Source organism: Pimephales promelas, chromosome 25 (genome assembly GCF_988280905.1).
Source record: "Pimephales promelas chromosome 25, fPimPro1.hap1.1, whole genome shotgun sequence".
NCBI classification, from domain to species: Eukaryota; Metazoa; Chordata; class Actinopteri; order Cypriniformes; family Leuciscidae; genus Pimephales; species Pimephales promelas.
In genome coordinates, this window is record NC_142793.1 from 5,877,849 (window position 1) to 5,894,867 (window position 17,019).

Below are 17,019 nucleotides of genomic sequence, written 5' to 3' on the forward strand. Positions count from 1 at the left end.
GGTTGAAACCGGTTAACCGATTGGTTTAAAAATATGCGCGCACACTCACACACGCACAGCCCTGGCGCCGTCCTTCCACTCATGTCACTTTTTTAAAATCCCCATAGAGCACGAAACATGAGTCCAGGGGGTCGCACACCAGACGAGAAGCTCAGCACCGCGTCGCGGAGATCGAGCCACATCTTTCAAATTCGAACACATTATTCTCTACGAGTGTACACACACCGGCGGGTGCAAAGCGCTGCAGTTTCTTCGTCTGTTTGCAATATAATGAAATTGTAATTTTAATTTTAATTTTAATTACAATGGTCAAGTTTGTGATTTTTTTGATTAGGCCTATTTATTATGTGCAACACTTAAATTAATATTCAGAAATGTGTGCTGTTACTTCTATTTTTTTTCTGTTTAACTTTTATTAGACCACAGACCCAAAAAAAATAGGCCTACTTGATGATATTATTTTTTAAATTAGTAGAGATATCTCTACTATTCCGAAATAAGAGGATAGCTGTTTTTTTTTTCGTCTGCAGAACAAAATAATTTGTATTATAATGAATAGTAATGTAATTAGGAATAAAAAAACATCATATAAAGATCAAGAAATCCACAAAAAAATATGTAACACAATTACAAATGTAAGGTTTTGACAGGTAACGCTTCTCAAAGTCCCATACAGACACATGTTGCCGTTAGAGCAGTCAGCTCCGAACAACAGTCAAATACAATAAGGCTAATTAAAGTTACAATAGTTTAGTTAGTTAGTGAATAGTTTTCTTTTTCTTTTGTTCTTAGATCAACATTAATGGTGGCAATGACTGTCAATGCACGGATTCAATAGGCATACTGTTTTTCTTTTTCAACGATTTAAGACAAAACCAACTGTGTTTATGTGATATTTTGACAATTGTGTGTGTATTTGTCCTTGCACTATGTGAGCACTGGCTCTCTTTGCACGCTTTGAATTTTCTATTTGTAACTCTTCTAACTACTAGCCTATAGAAAATATATAATTCATGTTATTGCATGTGAATAAATGGGTATGGTATGGGGCTACTATGAGAAATGTTTTTGTAATTTTTTCCTGATATTGATGATTATAGTCTGGAAACAGACTGTTATATTGGACATTGCGATACTAGCGAGACATTGTCGATATAAGATAATCTCGGCATATTGCCCGATAACTTGTATTACTAGTATGTGTGAATATGCTCGCTAATGCAAATAAATATTCCCCTCTTAGTACAAGTCTTTTATTTTCACAGAAAACATACACAATGTAAAAATTCAATAACCTGACTGTGCATAAAAAATGTGCGTTTATGAATTATATTTTGATGTTGAACATTTTCGAGTTAAAAATAACTGCTTAGCTCTGGTCCATAAATGCAGTCAGAGACAATTGTAGCTTTAAAGGATTAGTTCACTTTTGAAAAAACTTTTGCTGATAATTTCCTCACCCCCATGTCATCCAAGATGTCCATGTCTTTCTTTCCTCAGTCGAAAAGAAATTAAGGTTTTTGATGAAAACATTCCAGGATTTTTCTCCATATAATGGACTTACATGGGAACCAGACGGTCCAAGGTCTAAAAGACAGTTAATAACAGTTTGAGATGCAGCTTCAGATGTCTTTAAACGACACCAGACGATGAATAAGGGTCTTATCATGCGAAACGATCGGTTATTTCAAAACTTATTCCAAAAATGTAACTTTTCTAAGGACAAATGCCAGCCTTGCTATATTCTGTGAGGCGCGTTTGTAACGTCACGTAATACGTAATTACGTTCAAAACGTCACGGGCGGCGTAGCCGTAAGTACAGAGTCAGTGTTTACAAGTTGAACGCATAGGTTGAACGTGCAAACTAACTCAACGCCGTTTACAAACAAGGAATTAAAAGGTAAAACAACGATGTCGGACGTTTTTGATTCTGTACTTCCGGCTAAGTCGCCCGTGACCTTTTGAGCGTAATTACGTATTACGTGGCGTTACAAACGCGCCTCACAGAATAGAGCAAGGCTAGCATTTGTCCTTCGAAAAGTTACATTTTTGGAATAAGTATTGAAATAACCGATCGTTTCGCATGATAAGACCCTTATTCATCGTCTGGTGTCGTTTAAAGCCCTTTGAAGCTGCATCTGAAACTGTTATTAACTGTCTGGTTCCCATGTAAGTCCATTATATGGAGAAAAATCCTGGAATGTTTTCATCAAAAACCTTAATTTCTTTTCGACTGAGGAAAGAAAGACATGAACATCTTGGATGACATGGGGGTGAGGAAATTATCAGCAAAAGTTTTTTCAAAAGTGAACTAATCCTTTAACCATATTAGATCTTCAACGTGTTAACAAGCACATTCACAAAGCAAATTTGCAAAAATTCACAAAATATAAAGTGTAATACTTGCGTGTTGTGTATGAAGTTGTTGCTATTGACTAGCTATTTTGTGGTGGGGGGTAGTCGGGGTGGTGTCAGCTTGCCAGTTGCCAACGCCGGGGGGTAGTGTTTTGTCCTCTTTGACGCCATAGTTCCCCACTTTGAAAAACTAGTCGTTTTCTGAGGCTGGTGTCTTTTATTGGACTAACAAAGCTTTTATTGGACTAACAAGGACGTTTTCAGTTCTGAAACTTTCAGGATATTCTTATAATATGATGACCTCTTAGATGTCAAAAGCTCAAGGAAAATTTGATTTCTCTGTTCATCACCCCTTTAATTAAAGTGTTTGTTTTTTTTCCCATAAAGATAAGAGTAGTTCAATAAAAGAAAGTCTTTTTAAAGAAAAAAAATGCAAGTCACCTTTGTCTGACTTTGCTACTTTTGTTTTAAAATACAGTAACACAACAGGCATGTGGAACCAGGTGTTTGTCCAGCCATCACCAGAGGAGGAAGTTCAGATTGGTGAAGACCAAGACCCACGGGTAAGTGAATCTGGTTCTAATGTGAACGCTGAAACTGGGATGTCATATATTGTGCCATTTTTGAGTTCCCTAACACATTGTTGTTTTTAAACAGGAAATCTATCTTGATGTACTTTTTTCACCACTGCGCTTCACAGCCTCAGCCATCATTAAAGCTCTACAGGTACAAATCTCAATTTACTTTCATTCACTCTGGTCGTAGAGCAAGGGGTACTCAATTAAAGTTCCCAGAGGCCATCTCCTTAAAGAGCAAATATCAGAAAAATCAAGGTCTTCAAATACTGATCTGGGAGTTAAAGGGTTAGTTCACCCAAATATGAAAATTAAGTCATTAATTACTCACCCCCATGCTGTACCAACCACGTAAGACCTTCGTTCATCTTCGAAACACAAATGAAGGTATTTTTAATTAAATCTGAGAGGTGAACCACTGCTACATAGGCTGCCTAAGGGATTGGCCCAGAAAGTCAATGAAGAAAATGTTTAAATATTCCATGTGACTACAGTGGCTCAACTGTAAGTTTATCAAGTGACTAGAATACTTTTTGTGTGAAAAAAAACAACAAAAATAACGACTTTATTCGACTATTCCTTTTCTTCCTGGGCCGTCAAGTTTCAATCCCTTAGGGTGCCTATGTGGTAGTGATCCAGCTCTCAAATTTAATCAAAAATATCTTCATTTGTGCTCTTAGGGGTTGGTACAGCAAGGGGATAAGTAATTAATGACTAATGATTATAAATAAGCAGTTTGCATTACTAGAAAAGTTATTGTACAATTTTTAACCAGAACCCACACATCAGAGAGCACAGCTCACTCAAATGTTGGTACCTGAGCCTCTTTTTCATCTGATCACTCCACGACAAGCAGCATTTTACATGCTGATACAAACCTTCATTCCACCATGTGAACAGAAAAACGAATGTGTTTATACTAGGGCTGAAACGATTCCTCGAGTTACTCAAATTACTCGATTACAAAAATTCCTCGAGGCAAAAAATCGGCCTCGAAGCCTCGTTAAATTCTTATGACACGCACTTTACGCGCACGCAGGGATCTGATTGTTTCACACGGACCGTTATTCAGGAAGCACACCATAGCGTATGATACATTTGACTTCATAAATGGCAGAGAATGTCTTAAGTTTGGGATAATTATATGTTTATAAAGGGCAAGATGCAATGTGTCTGCAAAGTATACCTGGCAGGGCTGCCAACTCTCACGCATTCAGTGTGAGACTCGCGCAATTAGATTTCTCACGCTGAAGTGTCAATCCCTTCGGTCAAATGCCTGTCTATAGATCTACCTGTTGAGTCACTCGTGATCGACTAGTTTTACCGCCGCATATTAATTCGCAAGTTAAAATATCCTGTAATCTAGTGCGAGCGCGCATGCGAGATGTTGAGCTCCTAACCGCGGCTCGCGCACGACGGCAGAGAGGTAAGCGAGCGCGTGCACCTATGTCTCTCTCTCACGCGCCAGTCAGACCAATTGCGGCAATTCATCATATGCTTAAACTTTTATGTAGCCACGCAACAAAAATTTCAGCATACATTCACCGGGACGTGATGGAGGAACAAATATTGTGAGACAAACAAAGTGTGTGTGTCTTGAGATTACAGTTGAAAAAGTCTGATTCTTATTTATAATTGTTTTATTTCCATTTATTCTTTTTATAAATTGTACACATTTGTGTACCTGTTTGGGTTGATGTTTTATAATAATTTATTTTTGTTTCCAGGTGGGTAATTTGCAAAAGGTGCAATCCTTTTTTTGTAATGTTGTATTAAGAAGACAAAACTAAGGCCAAATGGGCTTTACTATTTAAGTTTGTATTCAAAGTTGTACATGTTATGGGCTACATGTAACAGGTTTTACAGTCAATTGTTTTAACTGTATTGTTATATAATTGTTGGCACTGGCACTTATAAACACTAAATGGGTAAAAATTGCAATAATTAGTTGTGCAGCCAAAATGTTGCAGTTGGAATAAATACCTCTATTTTTTTTAAAGAAATAAAAGCCAAACACCTTATCATTTTCGTAATACAGTATTTGTTTTGGTCGCTTAAAAACACACATAAACAAATTATCCGATTACTCGATTAATCGATCGATTAAGTGCTAGATTAATCGATTACAAAAAGAATCGATAGCTGCAGCCCTAGTTTATACTTGTATTTATTAAGAGCTGATTCTGTTCTGCCAGATTTACAAGCGAGGTACAGAGCGATATTCTGACTTATCATGGGAGGATCTGAAGAAAGAGGTCACTGTCGCAGTGGAAAATGAGGTAAGGTGGCGCTGTTTTCCCCTTTGTTCCTTCCTTTTGTTACCCCCCAAATTTTAATTAAACATTGTGTTCAGCTTCAGTCCAGTGTGACCGAGTACGAGTTCTGTCAGGAAGACTACCGCTTGCTACAGGTGGAGTTCTGGTCGAAGTTTTACGCATGTTGCGTACAGTACCAGGACGTTCTGTCCACGCCACTCGCCCTGCATGTGAGCCCTTCCACAGCCATGGTCTGCGTTCTCAAGAAGGTACCAGATCTCAGCCTTACTTCATTTTGTTGAAGTGAAGTAAGAATATGTGTGTGTGTGTGTGTAGGTCAAATTAAATCAAGATTTTCCCTATTTGCTGCTTTAGTACACATCGCTTTTCTTCATTTGAATGCTTCATTTATAGATGGCTGTTTGATTTCCTGATCAGCCTGATATAGAAACATTGCCTCAACCAACAGAGACTGAAGCTTTTTTTTTTCTGAAGCTTCCTTCAGGCCATGCTTGCAATTCCTTTACTCCAGGGGTTCTCGAACTCGGTCCTGGAGGGCCACTGTCCTGCAGAGTTTAGCTCCAACTCTGATCAAACACACCTGAGCAAGCTAATCAAGGTCTTCAGGATCACTAGAAATGTTTGATCAAGGTTGGAGCTAAACTCTGCAGGACAGTGGCCCTCCAGGACGGAGTTTGATCAGAATTGTAAAATAAGATTTTATTAGTAAAATTATAAAATCAAATGTAACCTAATCGTTTATTTAAAGCAATAATTTGTATTTGAATAGGGATTTCATGAGAATCTCCAGACACTGACACTGCTCGAATCTCCCAAAACATAGTATTTCATAAAGTTCGGGGTTGAACCGAATTACAAGGACATTCACGGGCTTCATTGCACAGGTTTTGCCCCTTTGCTTGATGTTATAACGTTACTCTTGCAGTGCGCGTTCTCTCCTGCGGGAATTTTCCTTACAAATGCTTCACAAAGGCATTATTTATGTCTTTTGGAATGCAATTGGCTTATATATTAAAAATATGAAAATCACTGAGAAGGCTGCTTTCCTTTTAAAATACTAACGCGCACTTTGTGAAGAGCGTCGTGCATGCGGCTGTGAGAGTCTCATTGGTTAAATGTACTTGCATGTCAAAATGCTTTTATGACGTGAAATTAATGTCAACACGGTCGGTTATATCTTAAACCAACAAGACAAACCACATTTACAATTTTAAAAGATATCTGTGCATTAGTGTGAATGCAGCTTATCATATCTAAACTGAGGTGGAAATCACTCCAGCTCTTGAATGAAAAACATTCAGACAGCTACTGTTAAATACTGAGACTACTCTTTGTTTATTGCTTGTAATGCCCTTTTTTCTCTTTATTTACTAGCTATTATATTTTAAAGCTATATTAGTTTATATAGCCTATTTAAAATTCTTAAGTCTTGCGTTTTATGTTTATTTTTTTAAAGTATGTTCTAACACATGTAATTAAATACATATTTTAAGAGATTAACATTAATTAATAAGAAAATAAATTAAATCTGATCATGAGCTGCCTAAAGATTCCCATCCCTACTGTACAATGATTTATTGCTTGGCTTTGTCGACTAATACAGAAGGTAAAGGACTTTAAAAAAAATTGCATATTAAATTGCAATATTGGTTAAACAAATCGCCATTAGATTATTTTCCATAATCGTTCAGCCCTAGTTCAGAGACATGCAGAATAAATACGTATTTATACGGGCTGAGACGCTCTTAGAAGTCTTGGAACATAGTAATGACACTACTGTCAGATATCTGCATTGCTGATATATATTGGTTGATTGCTAATCTTTTCACTCTTCTTTTCCAGGGCTTTGTGTCTTTCCTGTTACCCTGCTTTGCAGTCGACCATCTTTACCTCTCCTCGGATGAATACCTGTTTTCTGAAGAGGAGACTACAATTGCTGAGGGTCAGTGTTTGAGAAACTGTTTCATGAAGTCATCGTTACTGAATGATGAATAAAATCGCAAAATGGCTCTTAACAATTACTAAATAAACTGTAAATTGTTACGTTTTCTAATACATGAACAGTAATTCAAGCACGGATTGCTTCTGATATTACTGCGCGAGTTTGCTGCATTATCTGCGGGACACCCTTAGCATGTTAGCCAGGGTTCAAAGCGCAAAATGCTAGTAAAAAACGCCATTGTAACTTAATGAATTTTGACAATACATGGTTGTGAGGATGTGACATGGCTCAGTGCCTTCATCAAATTACAACGATTGTGATGTAATTATATATATAGTCTGATACACTGCATTTTTCAGAGTAAAGCACAGGAGTTTTTATTCACAGTAAATGCTACACTGGAAGTGTGTTTGAGCCGCCTATAATTACGGTTGTGTGCAGAGTACCTCTATGACCAGTATGTGCCGTACTGGAAAGAATCTGAACTAGAGATCACGTTCCAATACCCTTTTTCTCTTCTCGATACCGATTCCGATACCTGGGTGTGTATCTATACAATTCATACTAGCCCTGTATGAATTGATAGAATTATTTTATGGTGTGCTTCAGACTTATCTCTTAATAAAACATGAACAAATACATACAGTGAACTAGAGTATGTTTAGAATCTGATTAATTTAACTTTTCTCTCCATTTGAATGAAACTTCCAGAGATTGTTGATTCTGGCGTGGATCATCCTTCTCTGCCCTTGCCATCGTGTTCTGTGGGGTGACGCATCTTCAAATGCATCTGAAGTGTTGAAGCTGCTAATCTTGTGCCACCCCTCAAAATTGCAGTTTGGCATATGAGATGTCGTCGTTTTACTGGCTGGTTGGTCCAGTCCTAAATACTGCCAAACAGTGGACTCTGCTAGCGCGAGCACGCTTTTTCTTCTTCGCTGCTCTAAACAGTGGTTGCTTGTGGCAAGAGCACAATTTCCTGTGTTGCCACAAACAACCACTGTTTAGAGCAGCGAAGAATTATTGATCTCCGGTTTGCAGCATTAGGCAAAGCTAGCATAACTAGTTATTTTTTAAAGGGATACTCCACTTTTTTGGAAATAAAAAAAAGTTGAGTTTTACTGTTTTCGAATGTATTCAGCCGATTTTTTTTTTATATTTAAAAGAAACCAGACAGTTTCTGGTCTCATTGACTTCCATTGTATATTTTTTTCCTACTATGGAAGTCAATGAGACCAGAAACTGTCTGGTTACTGATATTCTTCTAAATATCAGAAAATCGGCTGAATGGATTTGAAAACGGTAAAACTCAACTGTTTAACTTTGAGGGAGTGGTAAAATGAGCCTATTTCCAAAAAAAGTGGTGTATCCCTTTAAGAGAAGTAAAGATGCACTGATTGATCGGCTGGTGATCAGAATTGGCCAATTTTCACGTGATCGGCCATGACATATGCCGATTTTATGCCTGCCCGTCGAATGCATTCGGGCGCCGCATGATTAACGTTGCGCATCAGTATCACACGTGCACAGACTGCATAAGGAACGCACATGTAGTAAACCTCGTGAATTAAGGCCGTTTCACACCGCAAGCGGGAGCAGCGCGTGAGCGTCGAGCAGGAGCATGTTAATCACTGAGTGCATTCATGCTCACCAGTGAATGACGGGGCAGAGCGGTGCAGCAGCAGTGAATTGCAGTTTTTGGCGCATGCATGTCTGAAGTAGGCTAGTCTATGTCAAAAAAGAAAATGAAGACTTAAAAATATTTACAGAAAATGTACCCATTTAAACTGTTTTTATTATTTCCCAATCGTTTCCCTGCATTTGCTCCACTTGACCTGTTTAGCCTGGCTGGACAAGTGTCAGATGAGAGAAGAACTGATTGAGAAATATAACTTGCCATTGATGTACAAGTGATTGCAATAAGCCTATGTGCGTGAGAGAGAAATATCTATATACTGCAAGGTTTTGTTTATTTGAAATAAAATGCTATTAAATTTCAATTTAAATGCTAATATATCATTTTTTTTTATCTCTGTACTTTAAATGTGTGTGAATTTCCCACACCAGGAGTAATTTATAAAGTTCTGTTTTATAGTAATTATCTGTTCAAAATGTTCTATGCAAACTGTTCAATTAAAGAGAAGATAGAAAATACATTTTTGTGTGTGCTGTAAAGTGGTTTGAAAAAATGAAATCGGTATCGGCAGGTCAAACTCAAGGAAAAATTGGAAATCGGGATCGGCCTAGAAAACTGTAATCGATGCGTCTCTAAAGAAAAGGGTATCGGATCGGTGCATGGGCAAAAGTACTCACCGATGCCAGAATTTCTATTGGTATTGGCGGCATTTCCGTACTAGTACTCTAATCAGAACGCAGATTTCAGTGCCTCATTGAATCGTTGCCACATAACCCTTTGACGCACCCGATCACACCGGTGTCATTAGAAGTTTCAGTGCACCACATGATCACCTGCTAAATTCAAATGTGCCGTTTTGGGTGTCAGGGTTTTCTTCTTTTTTGTCTTTATCTGATCACATGCCTTTGATTAGACTTGGATGTGAGCCGTGACGTCCTGCAGCTGGTTCAGTGTCTGCGCCTGGTGAACGAGTCTCTTCCAGAGGACTTGGCCTATGAGATGGAGAAAGCCCTCGATGACCTACTGTCTCCAGAGAAAGTGTCAGAGAAAATACTGGACAGTCTTCTGGCCAGCGAGTCAGTATGCTTATGTCACTGATTTAATGCAATCAGAATTGATCAGTTTGATGTCTAAAGTGAAATGTTCTCTTCAGGGTGAATGTAATTCAGGAGATTGAAAACAAACTGCAAGACATCTTTAACCCCATTATTGCCATGAACACACTCCTCCGAGAACTGGACCTTGAAGCTGATGCAGAGACGGACACCAGACCTACTGGTACCATTAAATACTCCTTTTTAAGGGTTCTGTGGTAAATATCTTGCTGTCTGAGATTTTTAAAGGAATACTTTACCCCCCTCATTTACTTGACTTGTGTCATTGCAAGCATGTATAACTTGCTTATACATTTACATAAGAACAAAAAGAAGGAACGTGTGAGGGCTAATTTCTATAAAGACCCATTAAAATTTGTAAAAAAAAAGTTATTCACCAGTGAGAAGAATGGTATTTTTCATCTAGGGTTGAGCTAGAGAGATAATTGGAGGAAACGCATACAGATGCAAAAAGGCATGAGCCTATGTCAATTCCATCAGACATCCCACCTATCAATCCACCAGAATACCAAATGGAGGTCAGTGCACTGAAGTGGAATGAGGTAGAGCAGGCTGTGAGAAAGGCAAGGGCTTCATCATCTCCAGGGCCTAATGGAGTTCTGTACAGAGTGTATAAGAGTGCTTAAGGAGTTCTGTGAATTCTGTGGAAATTGATTGAAAGTGGCATAACAGGTTGTGCTTAGAGCATTAGGTGCAGAGCAGGTGGAGTCTTTATACCTAAAAAAGATGCTACAAGCATCAGTCAGTTTCGTCCTATTTCACTATTAATCGTTGAAGATTTTCTTCAGCATTATTGCCCAGAGATTGTCCACCTATCCAGTGGCGGTTCTACTTTGAATTACACCCAGGGCGAGACCCCCTTCAAGCGCCCCCCTGAAAAAAAATACTTTGCATATTATGGGGTACTGTAAAAACTCATAATTAAAGTTGATTTTAGTTGATCATTATGAAAAGTATTAAATAATATAGAATATAGTGACCAAAATGATCACAGAATCTTGTTCAAAAAGCCTAATACACAGTGTCAATTCACCAAGTTAATAACATTAAAGATTTGTTTTGATTTGTTTTGTTCGCGCTTCCCGTGCGCCTATTTGAAACATAGAGGATTTGAAATAACGACCACGAGCGTGCAAAAAACGCGATACGTGAACTAATCAGGAGATCCCCTTGATCCCTTCGCTTCTGCGCACGGCTCCTTCTCAGCAAGCAGGGCGCCGTTGCCAATAATTGAATCGAAATGATAAAAAATAGAAAAACTTCGCGGCACAGAGGATTTTTCTTTAACTGCTCGTGCCGCCCCCCATGTGACATGAAGAAATGCCGCCCCGGGCGACTGCCTGGTTCGCCCCTGCCTAGAACTGCTACTGCACCTACCTATTAAAGAATGGCTACATTGACACTTCAATTCAAAAAGCGGGCATTCCAGGGTTCTCAGGATGCCTAGAACTTATCAATGTTATCTGGCAACAAATTCAGTCAGCAAAAAAGGAGAGGAAGGAGCTCCAAGTGACATTCCTGGATTTGGCTAATGCATATGGTTCAGTGCCACATGAGATTCTTTGGGCAGCATTTGATTTTTTCATAGTACACAATTTAGTGAAAGCCTATTTTGGAGATTTGCAATTTAGTTTCTCGAATCCAGAATTCAGCCCTGTATGGCAATGCTTAGAGGTTGGAATTATGGCTGGATGCACCATTTCTCCACTGGTTTTTACCATAGAAATGGAAGTAATCATTGGGGCATCAAGATGGGTAGTAGGAGGTGAGCGCTACAGGGCTCCAGACTGCGACCAAATTTTGAGAGTGTGCGACTGGTTGTCCGTGGTTGTAATACATTGCATATACAATAAATATTTTGAATATTTACAATAAAAACACCATGGTTTGACCACACAATGCAATTCTTACTTTCTTACGTCTCCCTTACACAACATATACTATATAAATACAGACAAAAAAATACAATAAAAAGTGCAAATATGCTTTGTGCATCAATCAAGGTATCAGTCAGTGAAGATAATAGGAATTTGATATTTCATGCGTTTAGGAATTTAATGAATTTAATTATAAACTGTTTGAGTCTTTTTGTCCTTCATTTGCCCCAGACGGCAGACGTGTTAACATCATCAGTAAATATGTAATACCACAATTACAGTATCGAGGTAAATAATTGGCAATTATGACTTTTGTCATAATTGTGCAACTCTAAGTTCTAGCATACATCTGTAGTGTTTGTGGTCACAATCTGCTTTTGTTGAGGGGCAAACAACTGAATGTTATTATTGTGTTCTGTTCTTTTGTCTTTCGTGGATTTAATTTACCACATGATTTAATCGCCCTTAATTCATTTAAATGGGGTAATTTTCATTTTTGGGTGAACTAACCCTCAGAATGACTATGGGGTGATTTAAATGATGATTTCTTTTAATATTAGACTGAGCTATTCCTCTAACCAGTACTGATGTGATGTGTGCGCAGGTCAGTCTCTGAGAGTGCGTATTAGTCTCTCTCAGCTGTACGGCAGCAGTGTGGCGGCTAGTCTGATCTGTCAAGCTGTGTGCCAGACTGCCATGACCCGAACTCTCCTCTGCAGAGATCTGCTTATCCTGCAGCAACTCTACCTGCGAAATGGAGACAATGTGAGTACAGACACTTGGCATGCGTCAGTCACACCTGAAATTGTCATTTAAATGGATGGTACCCACCCTCAGGCCATCCGAGATGTATGTGACATTTTTTCTTCAGTAGAAATGTAAAGAAGATTTTTAACTAAAACCATGGTGCTTGGTGAATCATATAATGCAAGTCAATGGCTACTACCATTACTAGGGTTGGGCATCGTTTTGATTTGAACGATTCTGATTCCGATTCTTCACAATTAGCAATTCGGTAAAGTGCTTTATTACACTATGATCACTTACCTGATTGTGACGAGGTCGTAACTGACGTTGGGTAGCGAAGTGTTGCCCAAGGACGACGAGACAGTGGACCAGCGCAGCACGTCCAACACGCTACACTCCTTGTTCATTTGTACACCATGCCGGCACAGGCGTAATTTGTGGGTGGGACATGTCCCCAGACTCTCTACCACTTTTTTGTCGATATTGTCCTCACTAAAAACATCTTGTGGCACGGATGTACCAATACAAATAAATAAATCATCTCCAGTTAACTAGCAGAGCATTAAATTAGTTCTTTTGTTAAATAAAATGCGATCTAGTGCTAAAATGTGGAGGATTTTCGCTCCAGCGAAATCACAAAACAAATTGCAAACAAATGTTTCCCTGCTTGATTTACAACCACTGATGAACATATTCAGTTTTGATGAGGAAAAAAAAAACTATTCAAGTGCGGATTAGAACCCAAAACCTGTGACGTGCATGGCAAAAATTCTTCCACTGGACCCAATTACGTACACACGCAAATCGTAGGTATATTTATTCAAATGGAATGAAAATCACTGTACTGGCCCAGGCTTTTTAAGCTGAAATAAAGCCACACTTTTTAGCACTGCTTACTGTGCTCCACGGCTGCAACAGAACAAGCGGGCGTATATTTGTTTATATACAAATAAAAGAATATTATAGTCAATTTTACACTGAATAGGCAGCCAGTGAAGATCTCTTAGAATTGCAGTGATGTGATTTTGGACTTGACTTGGAAATACCGCAATACAATGAGTTGCAGTAGTCTAAACTAGAAGTAATAAAAGCATGAACAACCATCTGTAGTGTTTTGTCAGTTAGTAAGTGTTTAATTTTAGTTGATGATTACTAGATCCAATTAGCGAAGATATGTTTTAAAGGCTTATCTAAAAGGACACCCAAATTCCACTGCTTAGATCTAAATGCAGATAAGCTCCTCAAATTGATGCTTGTGGTCTTAAAATTATCAGTGGGGCCAAAAACTATATCCTCAGTTTTATCTTCTTTTAAAGATAAAAAGTTTTGGGCAAGCCCAGATTTAACCCCATCTAAGCATCCCATCCCCAAAATAAGTTAATGCTGACTGATCATTTCTCTTGATAGGTAAATATATTTGAGTGCTGTCCGCATAAAAATGGAAGGAAACGCTATATAAACGTCTTCATAAATAGAACCCAAGGGTAGTATGTACAGCGAGAAAAGGGAGATGTGCTCATATCAAACTACTGTATCGATATAAACGGTATTGCCTCATTCCATATCGTTTCAAAAAATATAACGATACATCGTACATACTCGATATATCGCCCAGCCCTATATGTGCATTAGTGTGAATGCAGCTTATCATATCTAAACTGAGGGGGAAAATCACTCCAGCTCTTGAATGATAAACATTCAGACAGCCTACTTTTAAATACTGAGACCACTCTTTCTTTATTGCTTGAAATGCTTTTTTTTGTTTCTCTTTATTTACTAGCTTTTATATTTTGAAGATATATTATTTTATAAAGCCTATTTAAAATTCTTAACATTGGTTTAATTGAATGTTTGTTTTATAATTATTTTTTAAAGTATGTGTTTTTACACATGTAATTAAATACATATTTTAAGTGTTATTAAGATTAATTAATAAAAAAAAAAGTAGATCGGATCATGAGCTGCCTAAAGATTCCCATCCCTAGTGTACAATGATTTATTGCTTGTCTTTTTTGACTAATACAGAAGGTAAAGAACTTTTTTTTGAATCGCATATTAAATCGCAATCGCAATATTGGTTAAAAAAATCGCAATTAGATTATTTTCCATAATCGTTCAGCCCAAAATTGTTCAACACAGGAGGAACCAGAGAAGGCTTCTTGAGCAAGGGATTAACAGTAGCCGCTTTGAGATTATCAGGAACAGAGTCGGTAGAAAGACACTTAAGGTGTTGTAATTGTAACCAATTGATTCCTCTCGCGGTTCAAACAAACAAGGCTGGGCAACCACGTTTTTCATTACGTTGTGCGTCAAGTTCAAGGGTTACTCGTTGGCTTAAATCGATGTTTGCGGCCGTCTGCCGGAAGCTAGTTATTTTAGTCGATACAGTTTTAAATATAGATATTTTTCTCACACAAACGCATCGCTTCACTTCACAAGGCCTTTATTAACCCACTAGAGCAGTTTGGAGCACTTTTATCATGAATGGATGCACTTTGATGGACTTCCAAAGTAATACACCCATTCAAAGCTTGAAAAAGCCTGGGCATTTTTTAATATAATATAATTTATTGTATTCATCTGAAAAAAGATGATGTCATATACACCTAGGATGGCTTCAGGGTGAACTGAATTTTCATTTTTAGGTGAACTATCCCTTTAATCTTTAATAATTGGTCACTTCTGTACAATTGAAATGATACAGCAACTGTCATTTCTTGAGCAAGAATATGTGAACATCAAAACATGCAAACTCTGAACGAGGGTTTAAACTTTTATTTTGAAATTGCACTGAACAACAAATCACTCCGAAAACCTGCATATATGTTTTTAATTTAATTGCAGCCTTTGCGATTTCGCAATAACACTGTTGTTAGAAAACGGTCTAATAATGCAAACCATCAGTGTTGTAGTCGAGACCACCTCACTCGAGTCCGAGTCCAGACCGAGACCAGAGAGAGTCGAGTCCGAGTCAAGACCGAGTCCATAGAGAGTCGAGTCCGAGTCGAGTCCGAGACCAGAGACGGTCGAGTCCGAGTCGAGACCGAGACCACTGAGGGTTGATTACCTAATTTACTTTTATTTACTTAGAGAAATCCTTTTTTTTTTACTGAATTTACTTAGAGTTTAAAAAATATGATCAGTTTAGGGTAAAAAGGCCACATAGTAGGTGGTGTTAAAAGTAATTTTATTACAATTTGTCATGCGCAGTTGCGCACTAGAAAATCACCAATCACTGGATGTGTCAATCAATTTAAAGAAATATTTTATTAACATTAGGGCTGTCGCGGTTATGGAATTTCCCTTGCTAGTAATATTGAGTGGCTCAATAGCGCGATATACGGTATTACCGCCATTTATTTATTTAATTTATATGTTTTTGTTGCTATATAAATAAAGTTTACGATGTGGACAAAAACGAGGACATTTTCAGTAAGCATTGTAACCGAAACTAAACAGCGTCTACAGTATGCGCATTGAAAAACTTTCACTCAGCGCGCATATTGTTATGACAACGGACTTTGAGCGAGTCATTGAACCGTTCATTCAACGAACACGTTTAAAAAAGCTGATTCATTAAAAGAGATGTAAAGAAACAATATGTTAATTATTTCTAACATTGATGTTCAACTTTTCAAGGCTCAGCTGAGCAGCAATGCGTCGCATAGGCAACGCTGAAGCTGATGCTTCACTTATTAGAGACCCATTGATTCAATGCGTGACTCACTGATTTTATTTCGGCTTCCTTGTGCTGTGGGATGTTGAACAGCGCTGCTGCTGACGCGCATTTATGGGAAAATACACGTGAAGAGAACGTTAAAATGATGATGCAACAAATATTTCGCTTCCCTTTGACACGACAAGCTTTTCACGACTTCAAAGACAGAGGCAGGTAATTGCACGCGCTCTGCCGATCTCTCTCATTCACTGTCTGTGTGAAGCCTGTAGGCTACACATCACCATGATAAACAGTCTTGTTATCATTATGAACTGGTTTAACATTCAATACACATGCATTACGTTCAAAACAAGAAGGGTATAGCCTTATAAAAAAAAAAACGTGAATATCGCGGTTGCTGCGGTTACGTGCAATCCTCTGCGGTTGTCTTGTCAGAAGCGCGGTAGCTACTACAATATTGCGGTTACTGCGACAGCCCTAATTAACATACATTAATAATCATGAAAAATCTTTTGAATTGAACTCGAGTCCTAAAAAAAAAAATGTTCGAGTCCGAGTCAATTCCGAGTCCAAATGCACACGAGTCCATGACAAGACCAAGACCATTAAAATATGGTCTCGAGACCGAGACGAGTCCGAGTCTCGAGTACTACAACACTGCAAACCATTGATTCTCGTCTGTGGAATGCGCCACTTCTGGTAATTTGCCGGTTAAACAACATTGGTAAATTGCAATAAATGATTTTTTTTTTTTTTAAATCGAGCACTCAAATTATCCAGAAATCGTGACAGCCCTATCTTGTAACGGATGTCACTT

The 17,019-nt window shown here is 38.2% G+C and overlaps 1 protein-coding gene across 2 annotated transcripts in view; it reads left to right on the forward strand.

Moving 5' to 3' along the window:
* The window catches only part of nup160 (nucleoporin 160), a 107,338-nt gene that overhangs the window by 27,583 nt on the left and 62,736 nt on the right, over positions 1-17,019 (forward strand). For both annotated transcript variants that reach the window (XM_089127923.1, XM_089127924.1), the window contains exons 9-16: positions 2,834-2,918; positions 3,013-3,081; positions 5,126-5,209; positions 5,284-5,454; positions 7,049-7,148; positions 9,698-9,860; positions 9,938-10,062; positions 12,381-12,541. In XM_089127923.1, the coding sequence (XP_088984049.1) occupies positions 2,834-2,918; positions 3,013-3,081; positions 5,126-5,209; positions 5,284-5,454; positions 7,049-7,148; positions 9,698-9,860; positions 9,938-10,062; positions 12,381-12,541 (958 nt within the window). The remainder of the gene's footprint in view (positions 1-2,833; positions 2,919-3,012; positions 3,082-5,125; positions 5,210-5,283; positions 5,455-7,048; positions 7,149-9,697; positions 9,861-9,937; positions 10,063-12,380; positions 12,542-17,019) is intronic.